Genomic DNA, 18,299 nt, shown 5'->3' with positions numbered 1-18,299 from the left:
CTTATGAGGAGATCGAGGAGAAAATATCCCGGACTTGGAAGGAAATCTTGGCAGGACACGAAAGCTTGCCGAGGAAGCAGACGCAAGGAGAGAAGGGAGGACAGCGACGACACCAGGTTCGCGGCCACAAAGACAGCCCAAAAGACAGCCAACATTTTTTTTGGGGGGGGGGCACATGGGGTGGTCGCCGGAGCCGAGGAATGAGCCAGAGACAGTCAAGGAGTCGAAGGAGGAACTCGATGAAAGATTCCGGAGAGAGGTGGTGGCGATGAGAGTGCTGCAGTGTAGGCGTGCTGAGGAGCGTGAAACCAGTCCGGTGTCATCTGCACCGGTTTCATGCATCTGGCCTCCAGTGCGCCTCCCCAGTCCGGTAGATCCTGTTTCTCCTCCACTCACTCGCCCTGAAGTGTGTGTCATCGTTCCAGTACAATTTGTGCCGGTTCTACGCACCAGGTCTCCAGTGCGCCTCCACAGTCCAGTACGTCCTGTGCCTGCTCCCCGCACTCGCAATGCGAAGTGTATCATCGTTCCGGTACAATTTGTGCCGGCTCTACGCACCAGGTCTCCAGTGCGCCTCCACAGTCCGGTACGTCCTGTGCCGTCCTCGGCGTTGGTGCCCAGTCCGGGTGCGGCGTCCAACCCAGCTCCATGGCCGGGGCCCTTCTCTGCACCGAGGCCCAGTCCGGGCACGGCATTCTACCCAGCTCCATGGCCGGACCCGTGGTCTGGGCGGGGGCAAAGACCCGCACCGGAGCCACCACCGACACTAGTCAGCCCCCCTACCCTCCCCAGTTGGTTTCAGGTTTTGCGGCCGGAGTCCGCACCTTTGGGGGGGTACTGTCACGCCCTGACCATAGAGAGCCTTTTTATTCTCTATTTTGGTTAGGTCGGGGTGTGACTATGGGGGTGTTTCTATTTCTATGTTAGCCTCTATGGGCTAGGTGGGACGAATTCGTCCCACCTACGTAACAGCCACTGGCAGCCTGTGGCGCGATTTTCAAAACCTTAAAAATCCTATTACTTCAATTTCTCAAACATATGACTATTTTACAGCTATTTAAAGACAAGACTCTCGTTAATCTAACCACACTGTCCGATTTCAAAAAGGCTTTACAACGAAAGCAAAACATTAGATTATGTCAGCAGAGTACCAAGCCAGAAATAATCAGACACCCATTTTTCAAGCCAGCATATAATGTCACCAAAACCCAGAAGACAGCTAAATGCAGCACTCACCTTTGATGATCTTCATCAGATGACAACCCTAGGACATTATGTTATACAATACATGCATGTTTTGTTCAATCAAGTTCATATTTATATCAAAAACCAGCTTTTTACATTAGCATGTGACGTTCAGAACTAGCATACCCCCGCAAACTTCCGGGAATTCGCTAACATTTTACTAAATTACTCACGATAAACGTTCACAAAAAGCATAACAATTATTTTAAGAATTATAGATACAGACCTCCTCTATGCACTCGATATGTCCGATTTTAAAATAGCTTTTTGGTGAAAGCACATTTTGCAATAGTCTAAGTACATAGCCCAGGCATCACGGGCTCGCTATTTAGACACCCGGCAAGTTTAGCACTCACCATAATCATATTTACTATTATAAAAGTTTGATTACCTTTTGTTGTCTTCGTCAGAATGCACACCCAGGACTGCTACTTCAATAACAAATGTTGGTTTGGTCCAAAATAATCCATCGTTATATCCGAATAGCGGCGTTTTGTTCGTGCGTTCCAGACACTATCCGAAATAGTAAAGAAGTGTCGCGCGCATGGCGCAATTCGTGACAATAAAATTCTAAATATTCCATTACCGTACTTCGAAGCATGTCAACCGCTGTTTAAAATCAATTTTTACGACATTTTTCTCGTAGAAAAGCGATAATATTCCGACAGGGAATCTCCTTTTCGGCAAACAGAGGAAAAAATCCCAAAGGCGGGGGCGGTCGGGTCACGCGCATAAGCCCAGTGTCCCTTGATCGGCCACTTGAGAAAGGCGATAATGTGTTTCAGCCTGGGGCTGGAATGACGACATTCTGTTTTTTCCCGGGCTCTGAGCGCCTATGGACGACGTGGGAAGTGTCACGTTAGAGCAGAGATCCTTAGTAAATGATAGAGATGGAAAACAAGTTCAAGAAATGGTCAGACAGGCCACTTCCTGTAAAGGAATCTCTCAGGTTTTGACCTGCCATTTGAGTTCTGTTATACTCACAGACACCATTCAAACAGTTTTAGAAAATGTAGGGTGTTTTCTATCCATATGTAATATGTATATCCATATTCTAGTTACTGGGTAGGAGTGGTAACCAGATTAAATCGGGTATGTTTTTTATCCAGCCGTGTCAATACTGCCCCCTAGCCCTAACAGGTTAGCCTGATATGGTTCCCAATTACAGGCAGCTGTTTATCGTTGTCTCTGATTGGTGATCATATTTAGGTAGCCATTTCCCCACTGTGTTTTCTGGGATCTTGTTTTGAGTTAGTGCATGTAGCACCTCTGATGTTACGGTTAGTTGTTTGTTTCCTTTTGTGTTTTAAGTTACACTAATTAAAATATGTGGAATTCAGAGCACACTGCACCTTGGTCCGTCTCTCCACACAACCGTGACAGTAGTATGCAAGTATAAACACCTCGGGACCACTCAGCTGTCATTCCGCTTAGGAAGGAGACGCGTTCTATCTCCTAGAGATGAACGTACTTTGGTGCGAAAAGTGCAAATCAATCCCAGAACCACAGCAAAGGACCTTGTGAAGATGCTGGAGGAAGCAGGTACAAAAGTATCAATATCCACAGAAAATTAGTCCTTTTTCGAAATAACCTGAAAGGCTGCTGAGCAAGGAAGAAGCCATTGCTCCAAAACCGCCATAAAAAAGCCAAACTACGGTTTGCAACTTCGCGTGGGGACAAAGATCGTACATTTTGGAGAAATATCCTCTGTTCTGATGAAACAAAAATAGAACTGTTTGGCCATAATGACTATTGATATGTTTCGGGGAAAAAGGGGGAGGCTTGCAAGCCAAAGAACATCATCCGAACCTTGAAGCACGGGGGTGGTAGCATCATGTTGTGGGGGTGCTTTGCTGCAGGAGGGACTGCTGCACTCCACAAAATAGAAGGCATCATGAAGGAGGAAAATTATGTGGATTTATTGAAGCAACATCTCAAGACATAAGTCAGGAAGTTAAGGCTTGGTCGCAAATGGGTCTTTCAAATGGTGTCAGCATGCTGCTGGAGCTGCGCATCAAGGGGGTGGGTACTGTCACGACCTCCGCCGAGGTCGGTCCCTCTACTTGTTCGGGCGGCGTTCGGCGGTCGACGTCACCGGCCTTCTAGCCATCGCCGATCCACTTTTCATTTTCCATTTGTTTTGTCTTTGTCTTACACACCTGGTTTCAATCCCCCAATTACTTGTTCATTATTTAACCCTCTGTTCCCCATGTTTGTTTGTAAGTAATTGTTTGTATGTAAGACGGTCCGTTATGCGGGCTCGCTTTATTGTATTATATTTGTCTATTTTGAGTAAATTACATTTATTTACTCATATCTGCTGTCCTGCATCTGACTCCTCTACACAAGCTACACACAGACCACATTACAAGGAGGGACTGGTGCACTTCACAAAATAGATGGCATAATGAGGAAAAAAAATTATGTGGATATATTGAAGCAACATCAAGACATGAGTCAGGAAGTTAAAGCTTGGTAAGCAAGCATACTTCCAAAGTTGTGGCAAAATGGCTTAAGGACAACAAAGTCAAGGTATTGGAGTGACCATCACAAAGCCCTGACCTTAATCCTATAGAAAATGTGTGGGCAGAACTGAAAAAGTGTGTGCGAGCAAGGAGGCCTACAAACCTGACTCAGTTACACCAGCTCTGTCAGGAGGAATGGGCCAAAATTCACCCAACTTATTGTTGGAAGCTTGTGGAAGGCTACCCGAAACGTTTTACCCAAGTTAAACAATTTGAAGGCAATGCTACCAAATACTAGTTGAGTGTATGTAAACTTCTGACCCACTGGGAATGTGATGAAAGAAATCAAAGCTGGAATAAATCATTATCTCTGCTATTATTCTGACATTTCACATTCTTAAAATAAAGTGTTGATCCTAACTGACCTAAGACAGGGAATTTTTACTAGGATTAAATGTCAGGAATTGTGAAAAACTGAGTTTAAATGTATTTGGCTAAGGTGTATGTTAACTTCTGACTTCAACTGTACATAACTGATATGAAAATAAAAATGTACCTCTGAATGGAACCAGTTGCTCATCCACTGTTACTTCAGGCCCAGGGTTGTAGAGGTATGGCAGACCCACTTCTCCCAGACCTCTCTTATGGTCTCCAGTTTGTCTCTCACACGTCTTGCAGATCTTGACTCACAGTTATCAAATCGTAGCATTCTTGAGAAAGTGTGAAACATTTTCAGTGGCATCGTGGCATGGAAAATTGCACAACTACTCTCTGCATCCCAGAGACTACATGTAGCCTCGCCTCAGGACCTATTCACACCCGCTAAGATTAGCAGCCCTCTGTAGGCACACAGGTCAATCTCATCCATCCTTTTCCAGTTGTCTCCATATTTATGGGAACCCGTCAGAATTTGTCATCTCCAGGATGATATTTTCGATAGCTGGTGTGGTGAACACGTTGAATATTGAGGCGATGTCCTGGGCATGGGCAACTGCTTGTCTTGTGGGCCCTGGGGTCATCCTTATGACATTTTGTGCTGCCCTGGTTGTCATATGGTGACAATGGCCATGTTATTTTGCTGTTCTTTGACAAAAATGTCTCTCTTTCAGCTTGAGGGATTTCTTTTTCATCTGAAGATGATACATCGTCCTCTGGGTTGTATTCTTCCCAATCTTCTTCTTCAGATACCTTCTCTTCTAAATCATTGTTTTGTTGTTCCTCCTGGATATCTTAAAAATATCACATCTACAACCTGTTGGGCACTGTAACGTGCACTTGTGGTTTTAGCAAAGAGAGAACTTGAGGGGACTGTCATCTGCAGCACTGTCACATCCTGACCATAGAGAGCTCGTATTTCTCCATGGTTGAGTAGGTCAGGGTGTGACTGGGGGGTTTTGTCTAGTTTATTTATTTCTTGTTTGGTTCTAGTTTCTTTTTTGTATGTTGGAGTTTTTGTCTAGTTTAAATTTTCTATGTTGTGTTCTAGGTTCTTTTTTCTATGTTGGGGTTTTTGTGTAGTTTAAATTTTCTATGTTGTTGTCGTGACGTTGTATTAGTTAATGTGACGACTGTTGCTCATCGAATGATTAACGGTTTATAATTGTGTGATTAAGTGAATCAAGCAATGAATCAAGCAATTATTAACTCATTAACCTGGGGCACCATGGGAAAATTAGTTTTATTGAGTTTCTATTTCCCAAATTAACTCAAAGAATATGAGAATATCAATTTTACAACAGTCGCTTAATTAATCAATTTCCTCTTGTCTCATTTCTGAATGTCGCATAATCCGGGAATCTGCACGAACCCGGGCTACACCAATGAGTTTACCACACCAATCTTAGTTGATTATTTATTTACTAGCAAGCTAAAATGATGATAAAATAATACACATACACAAAACACAGTCTAGGCTATTGATTAGGACTTAGTATAACGGGCCAACACACTATGGCGCGTGTTACCCAAAATGGGGATTTAAAAGAGAGATGAACAAAGAAAGTACACAAGAGAAATATACATTTGGGTTAATTTGTCAGCTATGCTTATTTAAACCTAGCCTTGCCCCGAACTGCCGCTCTTATGGGTCAGAATATAATGATGTAATTACGTGTTGGAGGTCTCAGATGGGGCGTCCCGCGTGGCTCGTTTAGGCTTCTTAAGGACGCACTGCTCCGACGCAACTCTCTGGTTGTCCTCACAATGTCAGTGTCCCTTTTGGCTTAGTGGTGTGATTCCTCGTCCTTGCTTTGAAAGGGGGCTTCTGAGGACAGACAGCTCTGTAGCTCAGAGCTCACGGCGTAGGAATGAGACAGCGTAGATACCACGATTCGATGAAGAGTGGAGGCTCGGTGGTTCGGCTTGAATTCACCCGCTTAGACACAGCTACTCATCCGTAGTTTGGGTAGAAAAAGGTTTCTTTGTCTTCAAACTTTGTGTTGCATTTTGGGGTTCGTTGACCATTCAGACCGTGGCTGCAGCCTGGGGTCAGCAGTCTGATATGTTAATTCTTCAGTCACATGTCTTATACCCTCTGGTCGGAAGTGGGCGTAACCGCCTTTAGGGCAATTCTCTGGGCGTACCAAGTTAGGGGACAAGGCCTAGATTTTACTCAAATCCAATTTTAGACACTAACTTCACATCTCATCTTTACCAAAACATTCTCTTTGATTTGGATATTTTCCACACAACATACAATGTATAAACATCAGGCATATACTGGGAAAACTCTTAAAGGTACAATGTTTTCATAATAACGTCATCTGTTAACCTTTAATAATAAAACAAAAAGGACATACATTTTCATATTCCATCTATCGTTATGACCACCATTGTGGCTGACGGAAACCATTGTTCCAAAGTCCCTTTATTGCATGTTTAATGTTCTGAGGCCAGTTCTCCATAGTGAGGACAAAGGAATTTCTCTGTGACCTAAGATTTATCATGGGCGTGAGGGGTCATAAAACCCCCACATCCTCATACCCCTAGATCTCTTCTCCTCTGTTGGGGGTTGAGAGATAATCTGTAGGTTTGTGGTGTCCTGTAACCTGACCTGATCAGGACAGTCATGACATGGTGTTCTAGGTTCTTTTTTCTGGGTTGGGGTTTTCGTATGATTCCCAATTAGAGGCAGCTGGTCATCGTTGTCTCTAATTGGGGATCATATTTAAGCTGTTGATTTTCCCACTAGTGTTTGTGGGAGATTATTTTGAGTTTATGCATGTTGCACCTCTTTGTCACGGTTTGTTGTTTTGGTTTATAGTTTATTGTATGTATTGCATAGTTTCAAATAGAAATAAAGATGTGGAACGATACTGTCACGGTCATCGTTGGTAATGGAGGACCAAAACGCAGCAGGTATGTGTATACTCATCTTCTTTATTATAAGGAAAGAAGGCAAACCCAAAATAAACACGTATACAAAAATAAACACACCGACAATAAACAGTCCTGTAAGGCTTGACGCTATACACGGAACAATCTCCCACAAATGACAAACACAAACACACCCTAATATATGGGACTCTCAATCAAAGGCAAATAGACAACACCTGCCTTCAACTGAGAGTCCCAACCCCAATTTACCAAACATAGAAACAGACACACTAGACTAAACATAGAATACATGAAAATCAAACAGTGCCCAAAAACCCCGGAATACTTAAATCAAATGCCCCTTCAACAAACACACCACCCCGAACCACATAAAACAAATACCCTCTGCCACGTCCTGACCAAACTACAATGACAATTAACCCTTATACTGGCCAGGACGTGACAGATACACACGCTGCGCCTTGGTCTCCTTCATACGACAACCGTGACAAGCACATTTATAGCCACTGACTGCATTCCCCATTAGTAAACAATGTTTTCAAGAAATTTTTATTTTATCTGAAATGTTTATTTTGTCTGAAATTGTTTTTATTTTGTCTGAGTTCAATCAATAGCACACATAATCTCAATGTATCATTGTGTGTGTGTGTCTTGGTGGTTTTTCTGGTGTGTAAATGATTTTTATAACTGTCGGGTCAAAAATGAACCTAAGACTATCTTTGTACCCTGGTGGTGTACAGCTTTCATGGAACTATGAATGAAGGCGATGTTCCAGTTTTTCTAATGTTGGTGTCACTCTAGGAAAGTCATAAAATTTTAAGTAGAAAAAATATCATTTAGTGGGTTCTCTCTGCTGTTAAAGATAGTGGCGGGACATTTTTGACCCTTAAGACAACACAAAGGTTAAGCATGAGAATAGCATGATATTCACCCGCTATTCGTTGGGAGGTGGGAGGGTCTAAGAAATGAAGGTGTGGTGGAGGTTGGTCTACGGATAAGCCGTATTCTGACCTTGACTTTATTCCTTCATAATTCCAACACTTTTATGCGTGAGGAAATCATGAATAATGTTGAGCGAACCCAACGGTTCCAAGTGGAAAAAGCATCTACTTTTGTTTTTCCCGATATAAATAACAGCATTCTCCATGTACTGCAATTTATAAAATGGATAAGAGCTATTGATACGTGATAAGTAAATGAGTAATCCATTTGGAGATGGGGATTGTAAATACACATAGCAATTGTTTAATTTTGATTATTTTCCTTATGATCCCTGTATATGAATGTGAAACCAGCCATATTGAAGCAAACAGAAAATCATATCAATATGACATGTATTGCGGCCCATTTTCCACAGTGAAATAGGCTATAAATAGCTGTCCCGTTATTCAGAATTTTAAGTGTGTACCCTTATAATTTGCGTGGATGAAATTTGGACACCAGAGGTATAGGCTTCTGTAGGGCTGAACCTACCGATTTGATGTCCCAGACCTGCTGTTTCAAACTCTCTAGAGACAGCAGGAGCGGTAGAGATACTCTGAATGATCGGCTAAAAAAAAGCCAACTGACATTTACTCCTGAGGTGCTGACCTGTTGCACCCTTGACAACCACTGTGATTATTATTTTGACCCTGCTCGTCATCTATGAACATTTGAACATCTTGGCCATGTTCTGTTATAATCTCCACCCAGCACAGCCAGAAGAGGACTGACCACCCCTCAGAGTCTGGTTCCTCTCTAGGTTTCTTCCTAGGTTCTGGCCTTTCTAGGGAGTTTTTCCTAGCCACCATGCTTCTACACCTGCATTGCTTGCTGTTTGGGGTTTTAGGCTGGGTTTCTGTACAGCACTTTGAGATATCAGCTGATGTAAGGGCTCTATAAATCAATTTGATTTGATTTTGATGTATGCACTTTAGAATGTTTTAATTATAGCCTATGCCAGTGCTTTTCTCCATTTATTTTATAATTAGTATCATATTAGACACTATGGGGAGCCAGCGTCAGTAATACCCACATACATTTACAACTATCACTTTAGTGTTAGTTTTCTTCAAGTTGTAACTTACATTTCGCATCATTCCATTCCATTCCGTTGACCTTTCTTTCCTCTGTCACGTGAAGTTGTTCCTGAAGGTCGCTAGCATTAGTGGATCATATTAGGCTAACGTTGTGCAATCATTTGGGATATGAATCATTATGGAACTCAGACCACTCGGAGCAGGTTAAACCTGCTAATCAATATATTTTGTTCGTAAAGGCTCTCCAAAACAGTTTTTTTAATGATTGATACATACTTATATTTGCCTAAATAATCTAAAAGATCCGAGTATTTTTGAAATCTACCAGTTGGTGCTGAAACAGAGATGAAGATGCATAAATGGCATTCATTCATTGATCCCTATTTTCTGAACCCATTCTCTCGATGTATTGTAGTCTGTCAACAAAATTATAATTAAAGGTACACTGTATTTAAAGTGATAGCTTAAGATACATGTACTGAAAACTCCACAAGATCATCTGTTGGCCAGGAAGTGGGAGGGTTTTCAGCAGCTGAATTACATTTATTCAGTATGGACAAGGGAACCAAGCTTGCAAAGCCCGTTATGCATTTTCGTAAGGTAAGTCTGAACACCAACTACTGAGAAGTACATAGGAAAGGCATGTATAAGAAAGATGCAATTGTTGGTGGGCATTAATAGAATATTTAAAGCTCGCGGAGTTCAGATGCTAACTTGAGATTCATGAAAAAACTCTCCACTTGTTTCTCATGTTTGGACGCAGACCATAATGCATATGTAAGGTCTATGACTGTGTTATGTAATTATTATAACAGTATCCATGTTAGATGTGGTGGTTGTAGGAGGATGGAAATTTCCACATAGTACATACCAATACCAGACAATACCTTTTTTTGGCTCTGCTGGATTTTGCCCTTTAAACTCCGAATCAGAAGTTGAGGGCACACTCAAATTGGAGACTGGTAGACCCCAGGACCTCCATGAGAAGGGTATAGTTCAGGATGTACCATGCAGGCTTTATTTCTGTCAAATCGTCGAGTTTCTGAAGAGTTGAGATGAGACAGGGACAGAGAGTATCTGCATGCTCTTTTTGTTTATTCTCACACTGGATATATGCCATGATGCTACCACTCAACTTACGGTATTGTTGCAGACATTGCCCTCGGAACATCTTTCCTTGGTCAAAGGACTATTGGGTAAAAGATTCACATCCAATCTCCTTGTGTTCCACATGGGACTGAAAGACTGAAGAATATCCCTTCTTGTCGACAGGAGTTTCCTTGCCAGAGATGACTGTTTTCAGTAGGTTGGTTGTCTCTTTGGGAGAGGCACAGAAGTTTTAATATCCCACTCCTAGACTTTATTTGGGGAAATGTAAACAAATTTTCCATTTGCAAACTGGGCATCTAGAGTAGGGCAATTATTGTGACCTGTAACAGTAGTTATTTAGCATCCTCTATGTTCTAAGGTGGTCATTTACATATACTTGGGGGCTGACTAGGAGGACAATGAAAAGAAGCAAGAAGCCTGGAGTGTATCTAATGGACTTGATCCTCATTTTCCCCACTGTGCAACAAATTAATTATCCCTCCACACTGTAAACCAAAAGGCTTTTTTAACTCAAATACTTCTAGTGAGTTGAACTCAAAGTCAATGAAAAGTCATTATTGCTTAAAATGTTTATATGGTACTGACTCAAAACTAAATGAGAAGTCACATCATCTCAGTTTTTTTGAAGTTATGATAACAAATAAACTTTTTACCCAGCATGCTCTATCGCATGTAAAAAAAAATCGAATTGTTTTTAATATCTGTGTTTTTGCATGTACAGTGCCTTCGGAAGCTATTCAGACCCCTTGACTTTTTCCACATTTTGTTAGGTTACAACCTTAATCTAAAATGGATTAATAGTTTTTTTCCCCTCATCAATCTACACACAATATCCCATAATGACAAAGCAAATACAGCATTAAGTGCAAAGGGTTTCCTCAAAAGTTTTGAGTAATGACAGCACATTGTCATTACTCAAACACACTCCAGCGGGTTTCTACAAGTGGAGTAGCACCTTGAATGAAAAATATCCCACAACAATAGCTTGCGGCAATATTGTGTTAGCCCCAGTGTGAAATAGTTTCCTTTAATTGAGTACAGCATTATGTCCCTGCTACAGAAATGTAGTTGCCGTTAATTTGGAATGAGAATCTTAGGTAGAGTGAGACTCCCAGGGACATGGAAACTGCTTAACAATGATGTAGATTGGTGTCTGACATCGTGGTGTTGCAATAGTTACACAAAAAGAAAGAGAAAGAGAGATGAGGTGGTGAGGAGAGAAAGAAAAATGCACCTGTTCAGAGGCCAAATTGTACTTTAATGTCAGGGGTACAAAATCTCACACAAACTTAGACTTCTGGCAAAAAGAGATTACTTCGGGGCCTATGCTGGATAATCAGGAAGTGTGTGTGTCAGTGTGCATGTCTAGCCTTAGCTGGCAGATATAAGGGATATGTGTTCCAGCTAGGACTCACTGTGCAAAACCTTTGGGGATAATAGTAAAACAGAGATTCAGAAAGCTGGGGAGTGTTTGTGTTAGAGGCTGTCGCGATGACAGTACAGACAACTCCTCTGACAGAGAGGACATACATATAGACAAACCTTTGTTTGTCTATCACTTCTGTGGCAAACAATTATAAGGTAGACTATCACTGAACCATGGTGAATAACAAAGCATTACACTGTTAAAATGAGGTGCTTTGTAACACCAAAACTACTGGCAACTGAACAACTCAGCTGCAAGTATTAAGTATGTTGGTTGTTTTTGTAATGTAGACGCATGGAGTCAGGGAACAGGTGGAGATCGTGAGTTTAATAAAAACTAACATGGAGAGTACAAAACAAGAGAAGCGTCTGGACATGAAAACTGAACCAATACTGCCTGAAGAGTGATGTTAGGGAGCGTTAGATAAAGGGAGAGTAATCAGGGTAGTGATGGAGTCCAGGTGTGCGTAATGAGGGTTGCCAAGTGTGCGTGATGATGGGTTGCCAGGACCTGCGACGTCGAGCGCCGGAGAGGGGGAATTGTTTTACATCAAAATAAAGCATTATAAAAATAAAAGGTGGAATTCAACAAAAACTATTCTCTATAGGCCAGTAAAGTATCACCAATCAATATGTAGGCTATAAACCATTTGCATTTCTAATTAATTGATTGTATGAAAAACCGTTTTTTTGTTGTTGTGTGTCTTGATGCAGCCTTTTACATGCACTGAAACCCCTAAAAGCAACAATATTCAGGTTTAATAACCACTTTGGGTTACTCAGAGTACTACATTTCTGTTTTAAAACCCATTCTGTGTATTAAAACCTTTACATTGGGTTTACATTCAAACATCCTCCAGACACCAAATCTCAGCTTACAGTAGGTGCATTACTTTTCATGGTTTCATTACACAATCATGGTGTTTTAAGACTTTCTGTTTTTACAGTGTGGTCATCAATTATCAGAATCTGTGCTTATGGAGAACGTAAAGCTTGGATCTCAAGGCTAGTTTCTTTGAAATACTTGTTTACATCTCCATCAATACAATGTGTACATGTAAAAAAAAACAACATAGGCCTACTTTCATAGAAAAATACATTTATTGTGAACAATTACAACATTTTATTTTGTTTACAGTAAGATATTAGCGTAGCTAACAAAATTAACAATACAGCAAAGCTCATGCACTACAATGTTAAGCAACTTTTGCTAACTCTTCAACAAGACCATACGATAAATGGTTTAAAACTTTTACTAATATTCCAATCATATTATCTTAGATGTTACTGTTAAAAAGTGATTTATGACATGCTAGAAAAAGTGAACGATATTATTGTATTAGCAGTAGGCTAATAGATAACACAAACTCTGTTCAGTATGCCAAGATTCTAGAATGGCCAATCTAATTTAAAAAAAATGACATACATGCTTTTTATCCACCTGTACACCTTTTAACAGCCTCAATTATAGTCTAGAGATTGTTTCCCAAGCAGCCACACTAATTTGTAGTATGCCTTTATATGTTATTATTTCCATTCCACCTCCCTTGTGTAATAGTACAGTCGATACAGTTGTCATTATCAAATGTACATCTGTAAGATAATCATGTTGCGTTAAAGTATTCATTAGCAATGCTAATTGAAGAAAACAATTAGTCTTTCAACAATGGCATGTTCTTATGCCTATTTCTGACATTCACAGATGTCATATTACGCTTCCTCAATACTCAAGGTATATACACCAAATGTATTCTCCTGCTATATAGATTTCTAAAGTATTGTGAAATACATTAAGTAGCAATTCTCAGCAACCAAAGTATATGGTGAAAACCACGCTTTTTAAATTGGTACATTGAAACACCACAACCTGTACTTACAGTACTCAGAATCTCATTTCTTAGACATTAGAACAAGTAGGAAACTCTCTTGTGATCACTCTCTCCCCATTTCTTCCATTTTCTCCTGGTGATAGAATATATAAACACAGGTATAATTATTATGAATAGTGCCCCCAAAGACACTATTGTCTCCAACACCCCAATAAAGCAAATTACCCCAGTTGGTGTCATTTGAATGTTTTGATGTTGGCAGCACTTTGAGGACCTTTATGTCGACCTACCAACCGAACTAGCATAGGAACCACTGCAGGCATCAGAGTAATCATGGAATCTTAACAGACACACAACGGCCATATTATTGAATCTAATAGTACAAGTTAAAGCTCCCATATTGCTCTGCCCATTGAGAATAAATAGTTGGGACGCAACAGAAGAGAAATCTATCTGTCTCAGATCACTAAGGTCTGCTGGAGGACAGACCTGCTGTGAAATGAAGATTGGCCAAAGTGCTGACCTCAAAAAGCCTTCCGCCCACATGTCTATCAGGACCACTGCAGTGGCACTATTGTCAAAAACAGTCAGCAGTCCCCCTGATTTAATAACCCAATGGTTTCCCTATGTTGACCTTTATGCTTTATGCACACACGTACACATGGATATTGTACTGTATATATGTGGTAATGGTGGATTAGGGGCCTGAGGGCACACAGTGTGTTGTGAAATCTGTGAATGTATTGTAATGTTTAAACTGCCTTATATTTGCTGGGGATCCATATTAAATACAAATACTTACAGGAGCTTATGGTACAAAATAAATTAAATACAAAGGCACTTAAAGGTTTGTCAAGTACAATACAGTAGGCCTAAACCGTGAAACTTTTTGTATCTTGAAATGGCTAATCATAATGCTTTCATGACACTGAATATTGATACAGTGCTTTCCATTGCAATCCATAATTCTGTCAGAACTCAATATCTGACACAAACCTATTCTGATAGACGATAAGGTGCTGTGTCGTTTTTATTGCAGCTCACTTGACGCATTAGCTATCTTTATGAAAATGTGTGAGTTAACTGACTAGCTAGCAGTTTGTGGCTTTTAAACTTGCAGTCCTAGCAATGATGAAAACGTATTACAATGTTTCAATTATACGTTTTATATGTTTTAACCAATGTGTTTAGCGTGATTAATTATTGAAATTGCAAATTAACTTGATGTCTATTACGACATTTTACAATATAACTATTGCCCATATGTTACAGCGCACAACAGAGATTTGTCTTCTGCTGTGTGTGGACAGATGATTTACATAGGCTACGGCATGTGATGATTTTCATGGGAGCTTGGCTCTGGCTCATGGGAGCTTGGCTTGGCTCTAGGTCCATTAGGCAGGTCCGCCACTTTTCTATACGGTAAAGTCTAACTTACCTCTGGTCCTGGCCTCCAGTTCTTTCTCCATAAGTTCCTTCTCTGAGGGGAACTCACTGTGCTTCATCTTGGACATGGTGTTGTTCTGCCCAACCGTGCCGATCCTCTCCGGCTCCTTTTCCTGGTTCTCCTCAGCCTGGACATGGATCCAAGGGATTTTCCTAACAAGCCAGACACCACTCTACTGACGTCATGTGAACTTAACCTGCAGTTCTGTAACAACTTCACTTCTTAGTTGATAGTTAAGAGTATAATGTAGCTTTTGAATGCCACTAAGACAAAATAAGAAACAATTGGTTGACTATAACCAACCAATCAATATTATTACGAGAACATACCTTTTGAACTTGAAGATGAAGAATGCAACTAAACCAACAAACGCCACAGATAGCAACATCAGCATGGCTGAGCTACTGTGAATTGGGTTGGAATCAACCAGAGGTGCTGGGGAAATACAGAGACAGAACAAGACTTTAGGCTACAGATTTCTGCTTTAGCCAATTCTTTTGCTGATATCATTAATTTAATGTAGTTATGTCTTTGTTACTCTTGTCTATAACTGTTCTGTACTTTGTCATGTACTTTATGTTTTGTGCTGACCCCGAGAAGAGTAGCTGCTGCATGAGCTACAGCTAATGGGGATCCTAATAAACTAAACTAAACCAACCATGCCAAACGCGCAAAAAAAGAGTTGGTAAAAGCAGAAACAATTTCAATGGGAGAAAACAAGGGAAGAAACCAGCAATCATTTGCTTTTATTCACTTAGCAGGTGTCCATTAGGTCTGACTGAGCATCTGTCATGTTTCATTTTAAGAAGGGCCTCCATCCATGAGGTCCCGCTCTTTCTCCCTATGCCTCTGAAAGATTTGCGCTTAGTCATGGCTTTAAGTGCTGAGGCATAATATTCAGAATATGTATTAACCCACCCCCAACCCATCTTTCTCGCTTCCAAGAGGAGACCAGTGAAGTCGTTGACCTTTCTACAGCATTTTAAAGGCATCTCAGACCTTTCCATGCAGACACAATTTAAGACACATCAGTAACTGAATGAAAAGGGTAAAGTCATGTTGGGTTGATTGACAAGTTTTAGTGATATGGTAATATCCAAATGACCCTGTTGACTTCCAAGGTGCATACTAAAGGTATCTGTTGTTAAAAGTATCATTGATTGCATGACTATAAGACTGTAATAAGCTAGTTACAAAAGAGATTCAAGGAAAAATATCTATCAATGTCAGCTGTTGACATCAGGTGGTGAATTGAGTGTCAGTACAGTGCTTATTATAGTATTTAGAACTGTTTATGCATTGTTATTTAGCACTTTATACTGTGAAAGAGTCAAAGAAAAACTGCAACTTACCCGAAGTTAGCTGTGTGATGTAAACAATTATTTGAGTGTCAGGTTTCAACTCAAACTGGATCAATCCTTGGTTCAGGGCATTTATAAGAATGTCTGATATCTGTTTCACAGAATTGAAAAATGACATGCCACCCCAAAATGTGCATTTGCAAAGATTATTCTTTCAAATTTGAAGAAAAGCTGATGATAACATTATCTTGGAAAACCAATTAAATCAGCTAACCCCCCCCATTGGTGATACAAATGTGCATTTTTTGTAGATTAATTACAAGATAAGAAGTTCTAGAAGATTTTCTAAAGCACAAACAAAAAATATGCTTACACTCACTAAGCCCTCTTCGTTCCCTTTCCCATGTTCAGACAACTGAGTCTCAGGCAGGATAAATAGTTCTGCTGTTGTTGGAATACCTGGAAACAACGATACAAACAGCTGCTCTTCTGGAAACCCAGACACCTGTAACAGCAGTCTTCCAGTCAAACATGCACACTGCTATCGTGGGAAAACACATGATACTACACATCTATGTTTACTTTACTTCCTTAAAATGTCACATTGAATTAAGGAGGGTTATCCTCATCATGTCTCATGTTTTGAAATAGTTAAGACCATAAAAGCCATTGCGTGACAACCTCATGACGACTGTTGTTCCTGAGGGAACTTATTCCTGTACCTGTGACACAGCTGTCCTCACCACGCGGCCCACATCCTCTCTCCACTCAGGGATGTCAGGGTTGTGCTCGTCCAAAGTCGGAGAGAATGATAACAGCAGGGATTTGAAGAACTCTGCGAAACATGGAGGATGATTCCATGAACCCTCTACCACAAAGCTTTGCCGTGTGGCAACATACCATTAAGAATCCTTCAGTTTGCTGGAATTGCTTATAACCTAACATGAATTTACAATTTACTCTTGTTTCTCATGACATAGAGGTGAGTAGAAAGGAGTAGAGGTGACGTTCATATTTTCACTAACAAGGCAGTGTTAACATGGATATAGAAGATGTGTGATTAAAACAAGTTGTGTACCTATGTTACATTCATATTAAAGCCTTCGAAGTCCTTTCCACTCACCTTTAACAATGATGACCTTGGTATCCTGAAGTATGTTGCACCCAGAAGACACCTGGACAATGACCCTGTTCATGCCCTCCTTCTGAAACGTGTACGCGATGCTTCCACCCAAGGTTATTAAGGACTGGGTTATGCAAGACAAAGCGAATGGCATAGATAACCTCACAACCTTGCCTTTTGCAGCACACATGGAATACACAAAGGACCAAAACAACTTGCTGCGAATAAGCAATTCCAATCTACAATATAACAAGGTACCTGAACTATGCAAGGTGTTGCAACCACACAGATACAGCAGGAATGGTCAGTGTAATTGGGAGAAGGACTCTCACCTCAGAGCTGTTTTCAAACCACCAGAAAAAGGTTAGTGTTCTTTGGTGGACGGGCCAGACCACAGCAGTTAGGTTGGCTTCCTTCTTTCTGATGGCCACAATAGGAGCTGAGAGATACACACGTTCCACTGGGCCTGAGACACAAAAGAGAACCATATTAGCCAATATAAACCAAATGCAGTCATTTTGGTAACAGTAAATTGGTTAATTTACAAATCCAACATAATCCAATAGCTTCATAAGCACTTAAAATGCATTGTTGTTGTAGGTCAATCTATAGTTCTTGATGTATGATAATCTGTAATCTATGCTGGTGTCAGTGGCTTACTGCGGTAACATGCTTTTTGTCAGGGAAAATCATGAAACCACATGAGACTTAAGGGAGCCAGTGTTTCTTGTTGACATACTGGTGATATGTAAGAAAATGGAGCTGCTGTCATATCCCTGGCTGTTCTCAGCATGTGCTGTCACTCTGAAGATCCCAGGTGCTCTATAGCTGTGTTTGATCCCATCGCCTCTCCGGCTCAGGTTGTACATGACTGTGATGCCATCCCCAAAGTCTAGCTGGATATATGTCCACAATGAGTTTCCCTGGAGATAGGAAGTAAGACAGACATCATTAGTCAGAACAGATTGTTATGACACTGCATTATCTTTCACAGGGAAGA

General features: G+C 40.8%; 1 protein-coding gene across 2 annotated transcripts in view; it reads right to left on the bottom strand.

Moving 5' to 3' along the window:
• Window positions 1–12,681: 12,681 nt before the first annotated feature.
• Window positions 12,682–18,299, bottom strand: part of LOC106605659 (VPS10 domain-containing receptor SorCS3) — a 78,397-nt gene continuing 72,779 nt past the window's right edge. Inside the window, exons 19-27 of one of the 2 annotated variants that reach the window (XM_045720996.1) lie at window positions 18,039–18,222; window positions 17,632–17,765; window positions 17,300–17,423; window positions 16,899–17,011; window positions 16,550–16,681; window positions 16,228–16,327; window positions 15,205–15,310; window positions 14,867–15,027; window positions 12,682–13,561 (exon numbers count right to left, since the gene is read on the bottom strand). In XM_045720996.1, coding sequence (XP_045576952.1) covers window positions 13,497–13,561; window positions 14,867–15,027; window positions 15,205–15,310; window positions 16,228–16,327; window positions 16,550–16,681; window positions 16,899–17,011; window positions 17,300–17,423; window positions 17,632–17,765; window positions 18,039–18,222 — 1,119 coding nt within the window. In that variant the 3' untranslated portion in view covers window positions 12,682–13,496. The remainder of the gene's footprint in view (window positions 13,562–14,866; window positions 15,028–15,204; window positions 15,311–16,227; window positions 16,328–16,549; window positions 16,682–16,898; window positions 17,012–17,299; window positions 17,424–17,631; window positions 17,766–18,038; window positions 18,223–18,299) is intronic. The other variant, XM_045720998.1, reaches the window with a different exon arrangement.

The sequence above is a fragment of the Salmo salar genome, chromosome ssa01 (genome assembly GCF_905237065.1).
Source record: "Salmo salar chromosome ssa01, Ssal_v3.1, whole genome shotgun sequence".
Taxonomy (NCBI): Eukaryota; Metazoa; Chordata; class Actinopteri; order Salmoniformes; family Salmonidae; genus Salmo; species Salmo salar.
This window is presented reverse-complemented; position numbering and strand designations above follow the sequence as displayed.